Source organism: Pundamilia nyererei, unplaced genomic scaffold, assembly GCF_000239375.1.
Source record: "Pundamilia nyererei isolate P.nyererei 1_Seehausen unplaced genomic scaffold, PunNye1.0 scaffold00008, whole genome shotgun sequence".
NCBI classification, from domain to species: Eukaryota; Metazoa; Chordata; class Actinopteri; order Cichliformes; family Cichlidae; genus Pundamilia; species Pundamilia nyererei.
Window position 1 is genome coordinate 4,301,967 of NW_005187409.1, and position 19,877 is coordinate 4,321,843.

At 38.4% G+C, this 19,877-nt stretch overlaps 2 protein-coding genes across 5 annotated transcripts in view; both read right to left on the minus strand.

Annotated features, from left to right (window-relative positions):
• Positions 1–494: 494 nt before the first annotated feature.
• On the minus strand, positions 495–6,430 carry rap2c (RAP2C, member of RAS oncogene family). Its single transcript, XM_005723045.1, has 3 exons — positions 5,478–6,430; positions 4,551–4,836; positions 495–1,816 (listed from the first exon to the last, which is right to left on the minus strand). Exons 1-2 carry the CDS (start codon positions 5,748–5,750, stop codon positions 4,558–4,560), a joined length of 552 nt encoding a protein of 183 aa, XP_005723102.1. The 5' UTR covers positions 5,751–6,430; the 3' UTR covers positions 495–1,816; positions 4,551–4,557.
• A 6,749-nt stretch (positions 6,431–13,179) lies between these two features.
• mbnl3 (muscleblind-like splicing regulator 3) overlaps positions 13,180–19,877 on the minus strand; it is a 23,686-nt gene continuing 16,988 nt past the window's right edge. For 2 of the 4 annotated variants that reach the window (XM_005723046.1, XM_013908173.1), the window contains one exon: positions 13,180–15,164. In XM_005723046.1, the coding sequence (XP_005723103.1) occupies positions 15,022–15,164 (143 nt within the window). In that variant the 3' untranslated portion in view covers positions 13,180–15,021. Of the gene's footprint in view, positions 15,165–17,521; positions 17,617–19,877 lie in introns of all 4 variants that reach the window. The other 2 variants (XM_005723047.1, XM_013908178.1) reach the window with 2 other exon arrangements.

Sequence of the window (19,877 nt, forward strand, 5' to 3'; positions counted from 1 at the left end):
TAAATACCCAGTTAATGGTAACCTCTGGCTCAAAATTATGCAGTGGTTCACGCACGCTATGTCCATATTTTATACCAAATTTGCATGACACATCTGACAACAAAGCACCAAATCACGTCTGACAAGGTGATCAAATACTTACATCACAAACTAAAATGTACATTTTTTGTAAATCTCCTAATAGTTTTGTTGAGAATTTAATTAAATTATTAAAATAAACCCACCAATTACATTATGGACTGCTGGTGAATTTAATAATTCAGCAATGACTTGTTTATTCTTGTATTTTGCTTGTTTACATTATTGTATTTTGCACAACTCTGTTGCTTGTGAAGCTCGCACACAAGAATTTCACTCACATGTGCTGTACCAATGTACCTGCACATGTGATGTGACAATAAAAGTGATTTGATTTGATTTACCCTAGTGTATAAATGATCAAATCAGGGTTATTTAGTCAAGTAAAAGACAAAATTTGTGTCACATCACAAAAGCAGATTCCAGCATGTTTATTACCAAATGATGACAATTGTTATCTTCCAGGGGAAAAAAAAACAAACAAACAAAAGAAATATGAGGCCAAACGGGGTGCAACAGATATCTTAAGGCTCTGTTAAATTCTTAGCTTCAAAACAAAGATACAACATAGCATGTATCCCAAAAATGCACAGAAAGCAAATAACTAGTATAAGTTTAAAACTGGCTAGCCCGTGTCATTAGCTCTTAATAAATAGGTTACTATAAGAAAAAGAAGAATACAAAGTAAAATCTGATTAACTGTGTCAGAACTTCTTATTAATCCACATTTCAGAGGAAGTAATTTTTTTCTAAATGATAAGGAATCGGCGTCTCTGAATATTTAAAGTGACACGCGTCATGGAGTCAAACACAAATATGCACGCTGAACTTCCTGCAGTCGTTCCCCCCTCCCTCCAATAGAATAAAATAACATAAAATAAAAAACTGCCCTCAAGAAAGCTGAAAATGGAAGACCGGCGTCCACGCAAGTCACACCTTGTAGAGACTGAAAACAGCAAAATGGCTCATCCACATCACTTCAAGTTGAATTAGCGGTAAAAAACATTTTCACTTTTGAGCGTGCGTGCTTTCAGATGAGTTTCACTGCCTCACACTACTGAAAAATTAAAAATAAGCATCACTGGTTTAATACAGTTATTCACCCTGCTGAGCTAAAAAAAAACAAAAAACAAAAAACCTCACGTTACTTTAATTTGTGTCAGTTTTACGGAATAAGATTTTCAAAATAAGATCAGCACAGTACACCAGGATGGGAAACTGGCTGAAGTAAGCATGCTTAAAAGTGAAAATGCTCCAATAATATGAAATAATTTTTTCAAATTCCAAACTTGAGACATAATACAAGGAATATTAAAGTATATAGTAATGATTTAAGCAGCTTTAAAAAGATGCTGCAACCTCACAACACTCCTGCTTTCAGGGATATTTCAGAAAAAAAAACAAAAACCCACACACACATAAAAAACAAAACAAAACAAAAAAACCCGAAAAGACGAATTCACAGGTGGCCGTTCGTAAAAGTCAGTCAGTCCAACTTGATCCCGGGTCATCGCGAAGGCCGTTGAGGTTGCAGCAGAAACATCTTCTAACAGTTATGATATCAAAAATAGGACCGACGTCTTTCCTGTCAGATGCTCTGAGACAGGAAGTCAGAAACCACCTCAAGCAGAAACTTTGCCAGCTGCGGTAAGTTTTTAATCAGCAGGGTTGAAGTCAGGTTGTGCCCGGGTTAACGGATCATCGAAAAGCTTGAGGTGGATCCAGACAAATGATGAGTCTGTGAAACAGAAACACAGGAGGCCATTAGCTCAGGGTTTGTGAAGTTAAACGCAATGATTTTTAAGATCAAAGCATGTCAAAGTTATTATTTTCAAATACAAGTCAGAGTCATGTTTGGATTATTTAACAGTTTTTTAAGCTTTTCTCTGCCATATGTAACGGTAAACTAAAGCTTCCCTGGTTTCTGGACTGCTGCTCAGACAAAATGTACAACTAAAAGTCATCGACGGCAAACGTCTGCCCCTGCTCTCTCTTCTCTTCTTTTGTTTCTTTTTTCCACATTTACAGGTTTCAGGTCATCAAACAAATGTTAATATTGGAAAAAGATAACCCAAGTAAAATACTGAAAGCAGCTTTTAATGATTTCATATAATTTACTGATTGATTCCTTATCGATTCAATCCTTACTGATAGTGCTGTGTGGTTAAATGTTTGTGCGTGTTGGAAGCTTTTCCTGCATGCAGAACACTTTCCCTAAAAAGGTAATGAGGAAGTAATTTGACACATTACTTTCGCATTTCTCAGTAAAATGACCTGAAACATACCATCTCATAATTACCATTTAACAACATAAACCTCAGGCTACAGTCCCACGCATCAGCACAAGTCCCTATCCTAATGAATGGACAATAAGCCGGGCTTAATTGGCAGGCAAGAAACTGAAATACTGGGAAAAGGTTCTCAATTCCCATCCCAATTTAAAACCCAAATGATTTTGAGCTTCAAAGCATGATCTGATGGCAGGATATTCTTCAGGTTTTTTTGTTTCCGTTTTTGTAGCGAGCAGAGTTCATAGTTCCATCAATTACATCAAGTCATCCAAGTCCTGAAGCAGCAAAGCAGCCCCAAAGCATCACATTATCACCACCATGTTTGGCTGTTGATACAATGTTCTTTTTATGAAATGCTGTGTTAGTTCTCCACCTAATGTAACAGAAATATTTTAAGCTCACATTTGTTTTTAGCCAAACACAAATCAAGCCTTTGGGTTTGTTTTGTTCATCGGTGGCTTTTGTCTCTTTCTTATTTCTGAATCATCAAATCTGACATTTATTGCAGGAAGTGAGGCCTAAAGTTCTTTAGATGTTCTGAGTGCTTTTGTGACCTCTTGGATGAGTTGTTGATGCACTCTTGGGAGTAATTTTGGTAGGTCATCCACTGCTGGTAATGTGCACTGCAGTTCTCTATATTTATGGATTATGACTCTCAACATGATTCAGTGGAGTTCCAAAGCCTTAGAAATTGCTTTTTAACTCTTTCCATACTAAGAGATGTCAATGTTTCTAATCAGTTTGAGTTTCTTTAACTCACAGCACGATGTGTTGCTTTTTGAGTTAATTTAGCCTACTTCACTTTGTTAGACGTTCTCGTTAAGTGATTTCCTGATTCAACATGTCTGGTAGGGTGTACTAGTGAAACTGAACTTACCCCCTGTGAATTAATCACAGTTAATTCGTGATTTTGGATAGATCTTTTCCCATAATAAAAAACTCTATTTTGTTTTTACTTGGGTTATCTAATATTAAATTTTGTTTGATCTGGCAATTTCTTAACTTTGCTGCAGAATGACAACAGCAGGCACTCTCTTTCTACAGTAGTAACAATATCTGCAGCATTCTCAAGAGAGGCGCATCATTTACTTTACTACATTTATTTATGCCCCAAAACGCATTTATGATACTGTTGTGCATTTAGCTAGCAGTATATAATATATAAAAAAATCCCAGTGAGCCAACAGATCAGACATTTTAAATCATAAATACGTAATAAATTAAAATGTCTGATCTGTTAGCTCACTGGGATTTTTTTAAAACACTGAGCTGGGGATCCACTGATCTAATAACTGGATCAGATATCGTTCCAGTCTTAACTCAAAAATTTGGAATGCACATCTGTGCCTGCTGTCTACAGAAGCATCTATTAAACTCAGCTGTATGTTTTGTTCTGTGTTTACTTCTAGCGTGAAAATGTGAAGTACTTCAAAAAACGTAATCTACCGTGTTGATGGACTCAAAGAAAATCCAAAGGGTTTAAGGATTACTTATTATTGATTATCTGACACATTTTGGATCCTGAACTTCACAGATGTCATCATTAGTTAAAAACAACTTAAAAGTCCAAATTAAAGGTACTGATGGAGAATAAACCTCATATATCACCATAAGATGACAATGAATTAACAGAGTAATGATTAAAGGTTTAGCACTCAGAATTTTTAAAGCAGCCATCTTTATTTTCTTGTTTTAATTTGAGACTAAATGACCGGCGAGAATCCTACAGCTGCATAAGATTTAAAAGGCTGGTGGGTTTTAAACCGCGGTTGCATCTCTCACAGAATCTAAACTGAACTTCCTGTTTTGGAACATAAATTATTTTTCAGGATGTCACATTTTCCTCTTTCTGCGACTTGCCTCATAGGACCATCTGCTTCATTGCCCCCTGCTCTTCCTCCCGGCCCTGAGCATTCAGACAGTTGCATTCTTCATGCTGCATACTTTCTGCGATCTTATGATAACAAGATAAACCAAACAGTTTGCCCAGAGCAGCACCACCCACTCTTCTTTCTCACTTCCAGCCGAATCTCTCTCTCCCTCACACTGCACTCAAAACACCACACAGTCTTGTGAACCGTCTCTACAGGGACATTTTATCACATTTCGTAAAAATAGTAAGGGGCCAACTGTGCTGTGTGTCCAGAGCATGGGTACAGCCCTGCTAGATGATGTCCCTACCTTTTCCTCACTGTACCACGCAGGCTGTGCAGCACTGTTCCTGCTTCTCTGGCAGCGAGGAGTAATTCATCTGCCGGACAATCTCTGCAAACAGCTCATCCACCATCGTCTTGCTCTTGGCAGAGGTTTCGATAAAAGGGCAGCCCCACTCTTGAGCCAAAGCCCGTCCATCTGATCCGGCCACCTCACGCTCAGACTCCAGGTCGACTTTGTTACCAACCAGAATCAGCGGCACCTTCTCAAAGCGCTTCACTCGCACTATTTGGTCTCGCATTGGTCTGATGTCCTTAAAAATTGAGAAAAATAAGAAGTGTGAGATATTGAAATTTAAACAAAACAAAAAATTAATCATCAAGCAGATGCGAACTTTGGTTATTTCTCAATAGGCACAATTTCTTCATGATGCAAACATTTAATTACGATTTTTCTGGCTCAAAACTGGTCACATTGTTGAGGTAAAGCTTTGTTTTACCCAGCAGACATTCGTGAATTTTCATGAAAGTTTTGGAAATATGCAAATATATATTTTAAGGTTGCTAAACATTTCCTTTTGGGAAGGCCAAAACTTATTTTCACATCTAGTTAAAGCACTTTTATTTATTGGTACTTCAAAAGTAATTATCCATTAAATACCGAGTGCTAATATTGAAGGCTCTAAAATATCAGGACGTAGGATGACTATTTTCTTTAGTAGACCTGGTTCATAGTTATCTAAGCTTTCTTATGCACTGTTTGTTTTCTGTGTGGTGCCATCCTTCAACAAATGAGTGCTATATGGAGATATTGGGGGTCCAAATGAGCCCTAGCCTTCCCATTTTAATCTCGATAATGTGGCTTGTAGCATTCCCTGCATGACAAGTATGAATCACAGCCTGATTAACCACATACGGTTGCAGATTTCAGGTGTGTGGGGTGCATCTGGGGTACCTGGAAAGACTGCTGGTTGACCAGGCTGTAGACCAGGATGAAGCCCTGTCCGTTCTTGATGTACAGGTCTCTCATGGACGCGAACTGCTCCGTCCCCGCCGTGTCCAGGATCTCCAGCACGGAGGGCGACGAGTCCACCTCGATCTCCTTCCGGTAGAAGTCCTCGATGGTCGGGTCATATTTCTCGATAAAAGTGCCGGTGACAAACTGCACGGTGAGCGCGGATTTCCCGACGCCGCCGCTGCCCAGCACGACAACTTTGTATTCTTTCATTGGGGCGGTCAAGGCGGGCTAACTCAGCAGCTAACGACTGCTATACTCGCTCCACAAACATTTATCAGGCCTTTACGAGAGCTAACGAGAGAAGCCACAAAAGTTAGACGATATACAATAACCCCCCTCATTCACATAAACAGTTCAACCGCTCATACTTGGGTTTTTCTACGTTTTCCACCTAGTGAGACAGTAAAAGTTGATGTCCGGCAACTCCGGCGTTAGCTAGCGTTAAAGCTAGCTCGCGCCTGGCTGAATTCCCGCTGTGCCATCCTCGCGCTTTCAGTCGTTAGATCGATGTGATTCACCACAAGCGCCGGCGTTGGTCAGTGAACTTGTTGTCTACTGACGGCAGGTCACGGTGGTACACATTAGACCCTCACCCCAAACCGCATGACAGTCCCCACAGCAGCCCGCCGGTATCGCCGCAGCGTTGACTGCGTCCTTCCCTTAGTCCGGGCCTGGTTCTGGTTCCGGCCCAGCCCGGCGCCCTAGCAACCGGGCCCGTTATCGACGCAGACTCAGTGTTATAATCCCACCGTCCATTGGCTACAGTTTATTACTGATCCGGTATATATGTGACTGTGTACAGGGTGGGTTCTGCTTCAGAAAGAAAGGCTTTTTTTCAACCATCTGATTTCCTGGAGCTAACAACCTGTTTCCGCTAACGAGAATCAGACTTCCGCTGCGACGGTTTTCATAATAAAAGCACAGAAAAGCGTTACAGAAAATTACGATTTTTCGTTTCTAACATCCATCCAGGTTTTCCACTTAGCCAATTCTGGGTCGCGGGGACTTGATCATGTTCTTTCCTTGATATTTATTTATTTATTTAAATACAGTACTGTGCAAATGCCTTGAGCCACCCCTTATTCCTTTAAATTAGTTTTTTTTTTAAAAAATGCGCCCTCTCCAGGCTTTTTGAAGAAAATCTTTTTTCCTTTCCACTCATTTTCAGTCCAGTCCTTGTACCTGACCATTTTCAGATGACAATTTAAAAAAAAATGTTTTACACTGACGTTTGAGTCATTCAAACAAGTGAGGAGCTAGTTTTATGTCCACACACAATAGACAGTTTGTTACATTTCAGTTTTATTACAGTTTAGTTGAATACACAATAATAATAATAATGATAATTGCTAACCTACATATTTAGCGATTTATCATGCAGACCTATCTTATTCACACAAGTTATCTAAATGAGCAGATTGTTGTCACATGAAGTGGTTTCATTTATTTTCCCGCAGTTACACACTATCCTCCAGGGGATTAGCTTCACTGATGCATAAGTGTGGGTTAGTTCACAATGTGAAAAACACCAAGACTGGACGTTGTGAGCAAAGAGTGGTTTAATGTGCAATCACAATGTTGCCGTTATATGAAGGAAGAATTTGTTTAAAGAAACAGCCACAAAATGAATCAGCTGCAGGTCCATCTTGACCATTTCTCCATGTTACTGAGGATGTCACACTCAGAGGTTGCAGTCTTACATCAGCAGCATAAGGAAGCTGGTCATCCTCACTTCCTCTGAGAGCAGTTTCGATTCCTGTTTTTATATTTATATTTGGGTGAAGTTCTCTGAATAGCTTTACTATAGTGCTTTTAACTGCAATAGATTAAGTTAGTGGTCTGCTAATTCAGATTAATTCTGCATACTGAAGACAGTGACTCTCTACAGTGCAGTTAATTTCAAAACTGCATCATTCATCACACTTTGCACTCTGTTATCTAAGAAACTTTAATTTCATCTGGTTTTTGCCATACTGTCTTTAGTAAGCCATTTTGCACTTTTTATTGTAATGCATAGTCATATTACCTCATTATATTTGAGTTAATTTATTTTTTTAGATAATTAAGATAATTGTTTGATCCTGTTTTATTTAATTTTATTGAGCTATAGACTATTTTATTGATTTAAACTATATGTTGTTGGGCAGATCTTTAGGTATAGGTATGCCTTTAAACTCCTCAATCAACACAAATATTTAATCAGCCAATAACATGGCAGCAACTCAGTGTATTGACATGTTGAGTTCAAATTGAGCATCAAAATAGGGAAGAATTGTGATTTAAGGGACTTTGAAAATGGCATGAATGGGATGGTCTGAGTATTTCAGAAACTGTGGATCTAGTGGGATTTTCCCACACAATCACAGGGTTTACAGAGCATGGTTTTCTGAGGGAAAATGCCTTGTCGATACCTGAGGTCAGAGGAGAATGGTGAGACTATGTCAAGCTGATAAGGGTCAACAGTAATTCGTTACAACCAAGGAGGAAGAGCATCTGTGAACCCAGATGAGCTGCAGCAGCAGAAGTCCACATCAGGTGCCAGTATTGTCAGCTAAGAACAGGAAACTGAGGCCACGATTTGAGGCTACAACATTTCTGAGGAATGTTTCCAATTCCCAGTACTGGCAAGGTGTACCTAACAAAATGTCCAGTGTGTCTATACCCTATGCTTGAATAAATTTAACCCCATAATATTTTCATCTTGATCCCAATGACCTGATTTCTCTTTTGTGAAAGGTTAAAAGGTCTTTCCCGGGTGCCAAAACACTTTATATACAGATAAGCCCCTGAGATGCATGGGTGTTATTGTAATCTTAGTTATTAACAGTTGTTCCATAAAGGGGTCCTTTAAGGCCATATATGCACATTTAGGGGCATTACCAGATGTTCAGGGTGTACGTTGTGGTTTGTATACTTCTTTTGCTGTATTTGTATGTCTGCAATGAAAGAGACAAAAAGAAAAAACACACAAGAGGATCACAATGAAGTGTTTTATTTAAGGTCAAACAGAAATTGCAGAACTCATCATAGGCACAGTAACTTACTCATAATTAGCTATACACTGCAAAATATATTGGCATGTAGCACAGCAGCACATACAAGCACCACAAGCAGAAAACAGAGTGAAACAAAGAAACAGCAGTCACGTTCAAGTCTGCCCAAGAGTGTCAGAGTTTTTTATGGCTTAGTCCTGAACAGTCTTTGGCCCTCATCACCTTCCACGGGGGTGTCGTTCAGTCGGCGATTGTACCCAATTTAAAAAATAAGTTGTGGACTCAACAGAGGATGTAATTAAATTGATATGATTGGCGCACGCTCAGTTCACGTGGCGGTTTTAGTCATTGAGATGTAGAACCTAAAAGTCCAGTTTGCACATTAAAGGCACAATCACAACTAAAATGAATCGTAACAATACAGTGATTTAAAACCCACAGCATGTACTTAAACTGGGACAGCAATGATGAGGGGAGCCGGTGAGTCAGTAGAGACGCTTTGGTGAGTTGTGGGTACACGTCGTTCAGAGACCCGTCCCTGCTCACAAACTCTTTGAAGTCAATATTCAACAGTCAGAGGGCTGTGAACCGATTCTCCAGGATGACTCAGTCAGTTCAACACTAGGAGAAGTGCCATGGCAACAAAATCGCTGGCTTTGGGGGCAAATAAAGAGGATCACATGTTCAAATCAGCAGAACCAGAGTCATGTGAGGATGCTGCTGCTGCTGCTGGGAGAGGAAAATATTGGAAAAGCCGTTTGTTTGCAATTTAGTCTAAAATCCTGAGGAGAATTCAGATTTATTGTTGTTTTGGTTAATGACAAGAAACAGGAGAGTTTAAAAAAATTACAAAATGACAAAGATGAAGGAGAATTTAAATCTCTGTTCCTCTGTGGTCAGATTTAATATCGGCTCCTATTTTGTTTTTTTCCAGCCTGCAGATGGAGCTACTCTGTGCTTTATTTCGGTGCTTTACTGGAGAGAGGAATGTGTCTGCATGTCATCTGCTCAGATTAGGTTCTTACATATGATCCACCTCTCCTGTTTGATGTCAGGGTCGCATATTATTAAACCACAGAGGATCATTCAACTGAAGTGAACTGAAAAAAAAAATAGCTTTATAAAGCAAATCATTTGTAGTTTACAGCTAGGCAGTGCCATGCTTAGCAAAGAACAGGGCTCTAGCAACAAACAAAAGGGCAGATGTAAGAAAACAATAGACATATCGTTAACAATATATTGATTAGATTTTTTTTAATTGACTCTTTTATCTGTATTTATTCAAAATAAATTTTGAGTATTCTGACATAGTTATGTACATAAGTGCAAACAAGGTGAACATCACACATTCGTATACACCTCAGTGAGGATCGACATCACCCAGCACAGCTGGGCAGTAAGAGACCTCGAGACCACCTTCTTGGCCAAAACCTGAGCCAGATCTCTCGGTCTGTAGGAGGCAAACGGCAAAAACCGCTCGCCTCCACAGAAAAAAGATCTTCCAGTTAGTCCAAGGGTCTCTTTACCTCCCTGACAGATGTTTGCTCTAAAAGCCAGAGTTCATTCCTATTTCTCAAAAACACCATGTACAAGAAGAAAAAACCTAAATATAAAATGAACGTCAAATAAACAAAACAAAATAAACGGCTGACCTCCCCTAAGGACCTTTGGATATTACAAGGATTAAAGTTTTTTCAATCACGTTGCAACAAGACAAACTAATAATTAGACATTCCCTTTTCGGATAGGTTAGTTAGTGCTGTATGTCATCTCAATTATTGTGGAAAAAAAATCACTACTAGGATAATAAAAAGGTAGCCATGTTGTCATTTTGTTGCCATAGCAACAGCAACCATTACCATTAACAATGACTCCATCATTGTGTACAAACGATTTTCATATCATAATGTTTTTCATATTGGTCTACACAAACTATTAACTACATATAAATGATTTTTTTGTTGTCATTATTGTTATTATTATTTTCATGCCGCGTTTTTTTTTTTATGTCAGAAAAAAAAATCTTACATTTATTACATTTTCATACACATCTGTGACATATGATCGAGGATTAAGGCCCTTTGTTTGTATTCTCAGGACTGAGTTAACTGTGTCCACATGCTGAAGGATCTGATCACAGGACAGCGAAGATCAGAGCTCTGCACACGTTGAACAGTTATGATTCAGGACCGTGTGGGGAAAAAAAATTACAACCAGGCCCAAAGGTAATCAAGTACAAGAGAATGAATGAGGGAACAAAATTAAGAGGTAAAAACATTGTTTGTATTTTTTTTTTACTCATGGTGCTCCACAATCCTCAAATTAATACACTCTTGAGCCTTAATAGATACATTTAAATGTATTTAAAAACCTCAAATGCCCTCGAGAGGCACAGTTTATTAATCAAGTATTCTGTTTTTCCAGCTGGACAGTGAAGGCATACTGATGTTAGGGGTAGGGTCACTTAAGGAGGGGATTGGCTGGACGAAGCTAGTCTTTAGAAAAAGGGACCTGTCTGGACATTCTGATCATCAGGTTCATAGAGACAGCTATGAGCCTACATACTGTTTGATCCACCATGCAGATAAAAAGTCAGCTATACTTTAAAAAATACTTTATTCAACTATTTTGGGAGATACACTTATTCACAAGATTTTATATCACTCTTATGTCTGTATAGTAAATATGAAGCTTAAATCAGCTGTATGGGGCACTAGCCTGTTTCCATACAAAGTGGAGCTACACAGATAAATTAACAGGTATTAGGTTATTACAAATAAGGTGTCCTCTAAAAGTATGTAAACTGAAATAGATATTTTAAACCTCAGTTTTAGCATTTTAGGATGAAAGCATTGCATGAGATAAAATACAGACTGGCTTTAGCTTTTATTATGTGCTATTTAATACACAAACAGCACAGAAATAGATAGTTATGCATCTTGATATTTGTAGACCAGTTCAGTAGCGTTTACTTTAGGCTACCTTTTCACTGTTCAGTCAACATGCTTTCATATGGCTTCTGATGTAGAGGATCTGTGGATTTGTTCTCTGCTCGGTCTGTTTGACCTCAGCACAGCCTCTGATACTGTCGACCATGATACTTTCCTTAGTAGACCTATGGTTTCCATTTGACTAACCTTCTTCTTATTTATCTGCAAGGCTCAGATAAATGCGAGGCTCAATCCTGAGCCAGCTGGCATCATTCAGGGTTTTTCAGAAGTTTCTTATCGTTTCTATGCAGATGACATTTACTTATACGTCTATCATTTTCTATTATATTTTATTGTGATTTTTCACAGTTTTTATTTATTTTACACTATTTTTTGCCAAGCACTTTATAACTTCATTTCTGTGACAAGTGCTTTTATAAATAAACTTTACTTACTTATATACTATATAAGAGCTAAAGCCACCTACTGTTTTGTCTCATTTTTGTGCTTTAATAGCAACTTCAGATGCACAAATTATCCAATAATATCTGTTAACGTACTTATAGAGGGCACTCTATTCTTGTTTAAGTTGGCTTAAGTTATTACAAACATTACGCAGTTTGTCCAAAAGCTAACTTTTAGTTACCTAAAAGGTGTAAACACCTTCCATGCAAGACTGCACATTTAATCTTTAAAATGGATATAAAGAGGGCACTCTGTAGTTTTATAGATGTTTTCCTCCTGTAATTATTTCTTCATGGACAGTTTACAATCCATCTGGGTTATATTGCTGGTTGCCTGGCAACCTCACTGTTCACAAGCAGTCACGATGTGTAATGCGGTTGTTTTTGCACAACTGTTTATTAAGGTGTGCTGGCCTTTTCTCTGTGTTAACTAGCAGCTCTTTCCAGCTTAGTATTAGCACAGAAACATAAGAGCAGCTCAGATCTTCTGTCTTTAAAAAAAAGTAAGCAGATATGTGTACTTTTTCTTAAACTGCCACAAATACGCCATTTGGGGCATTTAGATGGTCAGGAGGGAAAAGCTTTTACACGCCCAAAATGAGGGTTAATCCCAGGATTATACCTGGTGCTGAACTTGCAGCTCTGGCTGGGTGGGTTTTCTGCACAGTTATGTCTCCACAAAGCCTTTCCACACCAAAAGTTAACAGAATCAGGGCTGCAGTACTGGGACAAGGGAAATACATGTGAGAAAAAAAGTAGCATGCTGACTTTCTGCCTAATGAGAATATGCTTTGTTTATAGTGCTTTGGATACTACAGAGGGTAGGGGTAGAAAAACTGACTAGCAATAAATGGTACTGAAATGTACCTGAATTGTGTACATTTGTACTTCAAAGAGTACAGCAGTCTGCTCTACCTTTTCTGACAGTGAAAGATATTTCTAAAAGTAGTCACACCACCCATTAACATTAAATATAAATCTATATAACAATACACATACTTTAATATGTCTTAACACAGTTTCATCATGGTACCTACAGTATGTGACCTCTGAAATAGTCTATATAGAGTGAACCATTACATTTCAGCATGCCTGTCTTTTAGAAGGGCATGTGTAAAGTTTTTGCATTAGATACATTCACGACACATTAACATTATTTAAAATGAATAATGTTCAATGGGAGATGTGTAATATCTGCAGCATTTACATCTAACCAAATATGTGATCCATCGTCTTTTCTGACACACGTATGTATGCACACAACTCTCTGATTTATTTCCTTACATTGACAGTAAGACAGCACAGCTGTCTCAGAGAAGAAACTGATACAAATGTGATTTCATATTATAATAATGTACCAAATAACACATCTGTCTTTGAGCACTGGTCTGGTCTTACAGTGTACTGACAGTTTTGTTTGAGGAGACTTGAAAGAGGCACATTTGAATTTGGATATAAGTGATTTCAGCCCAGTTTCCAAAGCTGTTAAGTTCATTTTTTTGTATACACCTACAAAGCAATTCCTTACACACTTGAAAGTCCCCCCCAATTTTTTTTTCACCATCAGACATCAAGCATGAGAATTGTTCATCCTTTTCTACAACTTGATTCTGGTTATAAGAATATTTAGAGTCTCGTCATTTTTGACAAACAGGACAGCAGTAGAAAGACATGACATTTTAAAGTCAGACAGGACATTTTCAAGTTCGAAGCTTTCTCCCTGCAGAACCATAAAACATAAAAATCTTGTGCCACTTATTTAGTCCAAAAGCCACATTAAACAAACAGCCTTTTGAAATACATCTCTGCATTAGAGAGGGAAACATTTATTTGGAGGATTTATCCAGATATTGCATTAAACGGGCAGTTCCTTGCATATACCGCAGACTTTAGGCACAACAAAAGGAAACCGATCTCGCTTCCATCTTGTGCAATAACTGACATCAGGTGTAAAAGTTTAAGTGGCATTTACAGGCGAGCTGAACACACACAGAATCGGTTTCAAAGAGTGTTCAGGTTTCAAATCACAGAGGAAACAGGATGAACCTTTCCTTTTTTAGTCGTTACACAGCTACCCATCACAAAAGAAACACAATCACTGATCGGAAATCACGATTCAAGAAACTTCACAGCTCAGGTTTATCAGTTTTGACGATTGGAGCTGTCTGGTCTATTACTGGAGAGTACTATACAGAGAGGGGCCCTTACATAGAGAACATAACCTCAGCTGCTTTAAGGCAGTTTATTTAACACATCCTAAAGATATCCCTCATCCCATCTTCTTTATAAGAAGTAATTACATACTAAGTTACTTTCACCCAGTCTACATTTTTCAATAAAACAGGGGGGGGCGAATCATTCATTGCATTTAAGAAACTCTAATATACATTTTAAGAGGCATTTGCTGTAACCAGTAGACTTTATCCCAATAGCAGCTACAGGCTAATACACTCTATTTACGTAACTAATTCTTCTTTGAATTATTTTTGGGACACTAAGTCTCCTCTGCAGCTGAGCAGAAAAAATCAAAGGCACAAACAAATGAACAACAACCCCTTACTGACGTATCACCAGGCAAAATGAGACCATGATGACAGACTGAGCGGTACACGTCGTACAACACAAATGTCACATTTGCACTCATCTTGAAACGTAAACGTGACATGATATGAAACACTCTTTCACTTTGACAGCCCGTCATGGTTGGAGCTGGTCCGTCTGAATTTTCTACAATGAACTTCTCAGAGTTTCTTACTTTGGAACAGTCAAATGTGTTGGGTGGCCTCATGTGATGGCTCCGACCCATAAAGGGCATTTAGTCTTGAATATATATGTGTGTGTGTGTGTTTATGTGTGCGCACATGTGCTGCACTTTTAAGGTGTGGGCATGTATGGCTGTAAGGACGAGGGAGCTCTATTGCTCGCCCCGATCGAGTCAGTATGCATCAGGGTGGCTGCTTTAAAGCAACGGTAATACGTCCGGGTCTGTATTGCATGAACCATCGCAGCTCTCTTACGTTCACAACATGATATCAGTCGGTGTGCACTGTGGGCGAGGCACATGTTTGCTGCAGTGCTCGGGGTTTATGGGACTTTAACTGGGGTTTCGGGAAAGGCTTACTGAGTTTAGTGCCACAGGAGCTGCCACCAGCAGTTTGGGGACGGGGCAGAAATGGGTTTCCATGGGAATGCACTGGAGCTCCACCGGATCTGAAGTCAGAAGCTCCGAGGGGTCTACTGGAAGAGAGAGGGGGGGGGGAAGAGGAGGAGGAGGAGCTGTGAGTTCTTACAGACACAAACATATGCAGGCAAACCTCTGTAGCAGATTATTTTATACTGATATCTGTGCTTAATTATAATGGTCTTTTAAAATTATGGGCAAAGCAAATAGTCAAGTTAGCACTGAAGTTGTTTTTATAGATGTTAATGCCGAATGCGTGTTATCACCTCACTTTACACCTTTGCTTGTTTGAATCTTCACATCAAAAAGAGAGAGGGTTGGGTGTAACATCTCAGGAACGAAAGTTTACAAAATCTGTGATACCTAGTCGACTAGTTATGCACTCATCCATAGTAGCAGCAGGTTAGTTCAAAATCATGGACTGGTATGATGCTGGTAAACCGAAAGAATGCAAATTTAGTTCATTTCAGGTAAATTCCATTAAAGCTGCATAGTAGAGTCGAGCCACATGTGATTTCATCTTAAATGTGAAACATTTTTTCCTGCTGGTTTTGACAATCAAAATCCCCATCATGTTTCGTAAAAATCAAAGCAAACGGACTTCTGTTTTAGCTGTAAGTAAACAACAAAAAGCAGCAAACACCACCAGTCAAAGGATTTTAGAGCGCTCTCATTTTTATACATATTACATTGTGTAATATCTCAGTGCATAATGGTAATGGTTAATCCTTCAGTTTGTGCAAGCTCTTAAATCAAAGTGATATTTTTATTGCTAAAATATCAAATTTACTGCTTTACAAAAAAGCAGAAAGAATTAGTAAAGCACATTATTATTTTTTGATCGAGATGGTAAATTACAGCTATTTACTAGTTTTGGTGGTTGAATGCTATCTAACGCTTGATTAAGTGTGCTGGCTCAAATTCGGGAATAAAAACGTGAATTCAGTTTGTTGTTTGCCAAATAAATAAAAACATAATTTTTAGTTTTAAGCAAGTTTTTGACAGATTTCTAAAACATTTGTGCTTTTTTTGGTGTTTTGTCAGGTGGTCTAACAAATTTGTGAAGCACTGTGGCCACTTTCAGTTGTTTCCTTATTCACGAGAGGTCACCACAGCAGGTAGCTTTAATTTGGCAGATTTTCTACTCTGGATCCCCTTACTGATGCAGCCCCAAAGGGATCTGGATCTCCTCCTGGGATCAAACCGGGACTCCTTCACTTGTTAGGTGGGCTCTGGGCTTTAATTTCAGTGATCACTGGGACATAAAAGAAAACACACATAAAGAATGAAGAGGCAAATTTGATAAAAAACTGCTTAAAATTTTGTGCCAAAATTAAGGTTTAACAAGCATTTTTCATCTTTTTGTGTTGTGGATTTTTTTTGTCACATATCTCTTGTAACGTCTGTGTTGTACCGGTCTTTCCACAGTGGCGCACACATCAATGCACTTGCGGGTTGACCTGTCTGGTTAATCGAAGTTAAACTCTCTGTCCAGTTTGTTTCTTCAGAAATTTCAGGTCTCTGTGCCGCTGTGGGATAAACTGCAGACCCAGATTGCTTCAACCCTGTATTATATTTGATACACAAGTTTTTGTGAGTTTTTGAAATGTCTGCATCGTCAGTGTTGTTTTATTCCCTCTCAAAAACAAAATGTTTTAAGCAATAAAACATACCACATATAGCAAATTGATATTTATTTTCTTTTTTAATTTGTCAGAAGGTTCAATAAACGCTCCAGTTTCAAAGAGAATAAAACATTTCTGGCCATTTTCAGGCTTTTCTGGGCCAACGGTGCATCAGAGGGTGTAGATTGTTCCTGTACAGACCAAGGGTTTCTAGTATTTGAGAAAAGTTGGGACACTTACAGGTGAATTTATTAACTTCCAGAGCTGCAGGAAAGCTGTAGTTCAACCAGTTTTCTTAAACTTAGACTTATTTTTTAATAAATTTACACATTTTTCTTTTCCTTTTTCCTTTGCTGGTGACCTGCTGACCTTCGTACCATTCAAGTTTATTAGAAATTTAAATAATGAGGGTGCCCTAAATCATTTGACTGGTAGGTTGTATCCAAGCAAATTAAGTTACTGTTTGGCTGCAAACATTAATTTTTATATGATATATATTTTTTAACAGAGATGAGAGCTGGCATGCTTTAATGCCAGGCCACATACTGCACACAGTAACGACTGAGACAGACATGATGTGATTCAACACCAAACAAAGACACTCAGATGAAAACAGTTGTCAATTTCAAGATTCCTCTCAAAACGAGTTGTTTTCATTTGCTCGCATCATAAGAAACAGAAACGTGAGGAGAGATGAAATGTGAAGATAACACGTGACACTAGACAGTGAACAGGACTGAGATCCTACAGAGCTAAAATCAAAAGAGGACTGAAATGAAAGAGCAAACCTGATTCGAGGCGGCAGATTCAGCGAAAGGAACATTGGTGACTGGGGTCGAGGCCGACGAAACAGTGGAGGTGGTGGCACCGTGCATCATGGGAACTTTTATTCGGGCGAGTCAGACGAAAGACAGAGGACGAGGATATGGGCGGGGAGGAGGGAAGGGGAGGGGAAGGGAGGGGGAACAGGAATGATATGGTTACCATGGCAAAATGTGTAGGATCAAAAGTCATGGCACAAGTCAAGTGATATTGCCAGGATGAATTTGAACAAGTACCAGGACACATGCAAACAAAATCAGAGATAAAAGGGGAAAAAAATACATATTTAAATAGCTGACAGGATACAAAATTAAAAAAAATTAATTGCTCACCAACAAAATGGCAGTTAAACAAACAAAGCAATACACAGTCATACAATCTAATCAGACTGGAGTATCTGATAATTGTATTGAATGGACGGAGCATGTGTATGGAAAGAGCAAATGATCCATAAGAAATACTTTTATTCCTTTCGATTACAATGTAAGAGAAATCCTGAGAATTTAGTAATTTAATGGCAATCATATTTTATCGTTGCTCTGAAGTCCTGAGCTGAAGGTGCTAAAGACTGAAAGTACTGGTCCATTTTTATCCTCACTTGAGTCGCTTTTTATTATTATTATTATCATTATTATTATTATTATTACTAACTAAACAAAAGGCAGTGGAACAAATCAAAGTTTAGTTGACTACTTGCAAAGACCAACAAGTCTGAAAACAGCACACATGCTGTCTAAGATGTATAATACTATTAAGATTCTCAATTGGTGTGTGTCAGACCAACCAAACTCACATATATGAACATAAGCCTGAAATATGTACACAAAACATGCACTGTGCTATTGTCCATCATCATACACAGCACAGCTGTGGCTCTGCAGCAACATTAGAAAGCATCTCTCACACCCAGAGGCGATAAGGTCATCGTCTCACTGCTCCACAGAAACATATAGTTGATTCATACCTTGAGCTGGAGCTTTTCAGCATAAACAAGAACTGAAATTGTCACATTTAATCTAATATGTTGCTTTTAATTGCACTTTTATCAATGTAACTTTAAAAGGGGTTTTTTATATTGACTTTGTATTGTCTCCGGCATGATCAGTTACTTGATTGTTGTGTTTTCCTTGACCTGTCACCCTGGACAGGATGTGCACTTCTGTAATCTATGGCAGGATGCAGGACAGTGACAACATCCACTTGTGGATTCATTATACAATAGATCGGCACTGTGACACTCAAACTGGTGTTTTCACCCCAGCTTCTTAATTATAGCTCGACTGAGGACTGTGAGGATGTATACACTGGGATTAATGTCGTCATACATGAAGAGTAGGGACACCAAACACTGTTATTGCTTTTATGTTCTATTTGTACATTTAGCAAGTAGGAAGGATATAATGAAATTATGTTTTTTTGGTTGCATTGTGAGAAATGTAGTAGTCAGAAGTTTTCATACACTCATCATTGTGGTCATTTTGGGCTGGTAGCTTCTCTTTGCTCACTCACTGGATTGCCCAACACAGAGCTACACCTGCTTGTTGATGACTGCTAAAAGCATTTGGTTGAGGTGGAATCTGTTAAGGAATATTTAACCAAAATATTAGCGGGTTTGTTATGTGTATATAACTGAGAGTGTTTGTTTACCTGTGTGGATTAGAGCAAATCCCCAATAAATTCAAACTTGTGCAACAAATTATTGTTTTTTAAAGCCATTAAAGAGCTATGCTGTGCAGGTTGAAATATGACCCTTTTTAATTCATTCCATTTCCCCATGCTTCCCTGAGCTTGGCACTACAACATTTTTAGGACATTTAAGCATTGTTAAAAAGGGCATCAAATCAATCTGATATCCAAACCAAAATCTCGATATCTTTACTGCATGTAAAGAAAACCCCCCAGCTCATTCTGAGGGGATCGTGTGGAAGGCTCTGATTAATTTTTCATGCAACCATACCCATGTATTGACCCATATATTGCACTAAAGTGAGACTACCTCTTCTGCTTAATTTTTTTTTTTATATTTTCAAGTGAGGTAAGCAAAACCACAAACAAAGTTTCCCACCGTTATAGAAATGCAGTCTGCTTCAGGCTGGAGACTAAAGTGGACAAAATTCAGCAAAAAACCCCAAAAACAAAACCAGAGAGGGACTCGGACCATCCTGAAAAAGTATTTTACTGCAATTTATAACAGCAAAGACACATGAAAATATTTTGCTTCTTTTTTTCTTTTATGTCAAAATTATTCTCCAAATGTATTAAATTTACGTCCTAATATCAGTATGTAGCACTGGGAAATGTAATAAAGGTGGAACTGAAGTT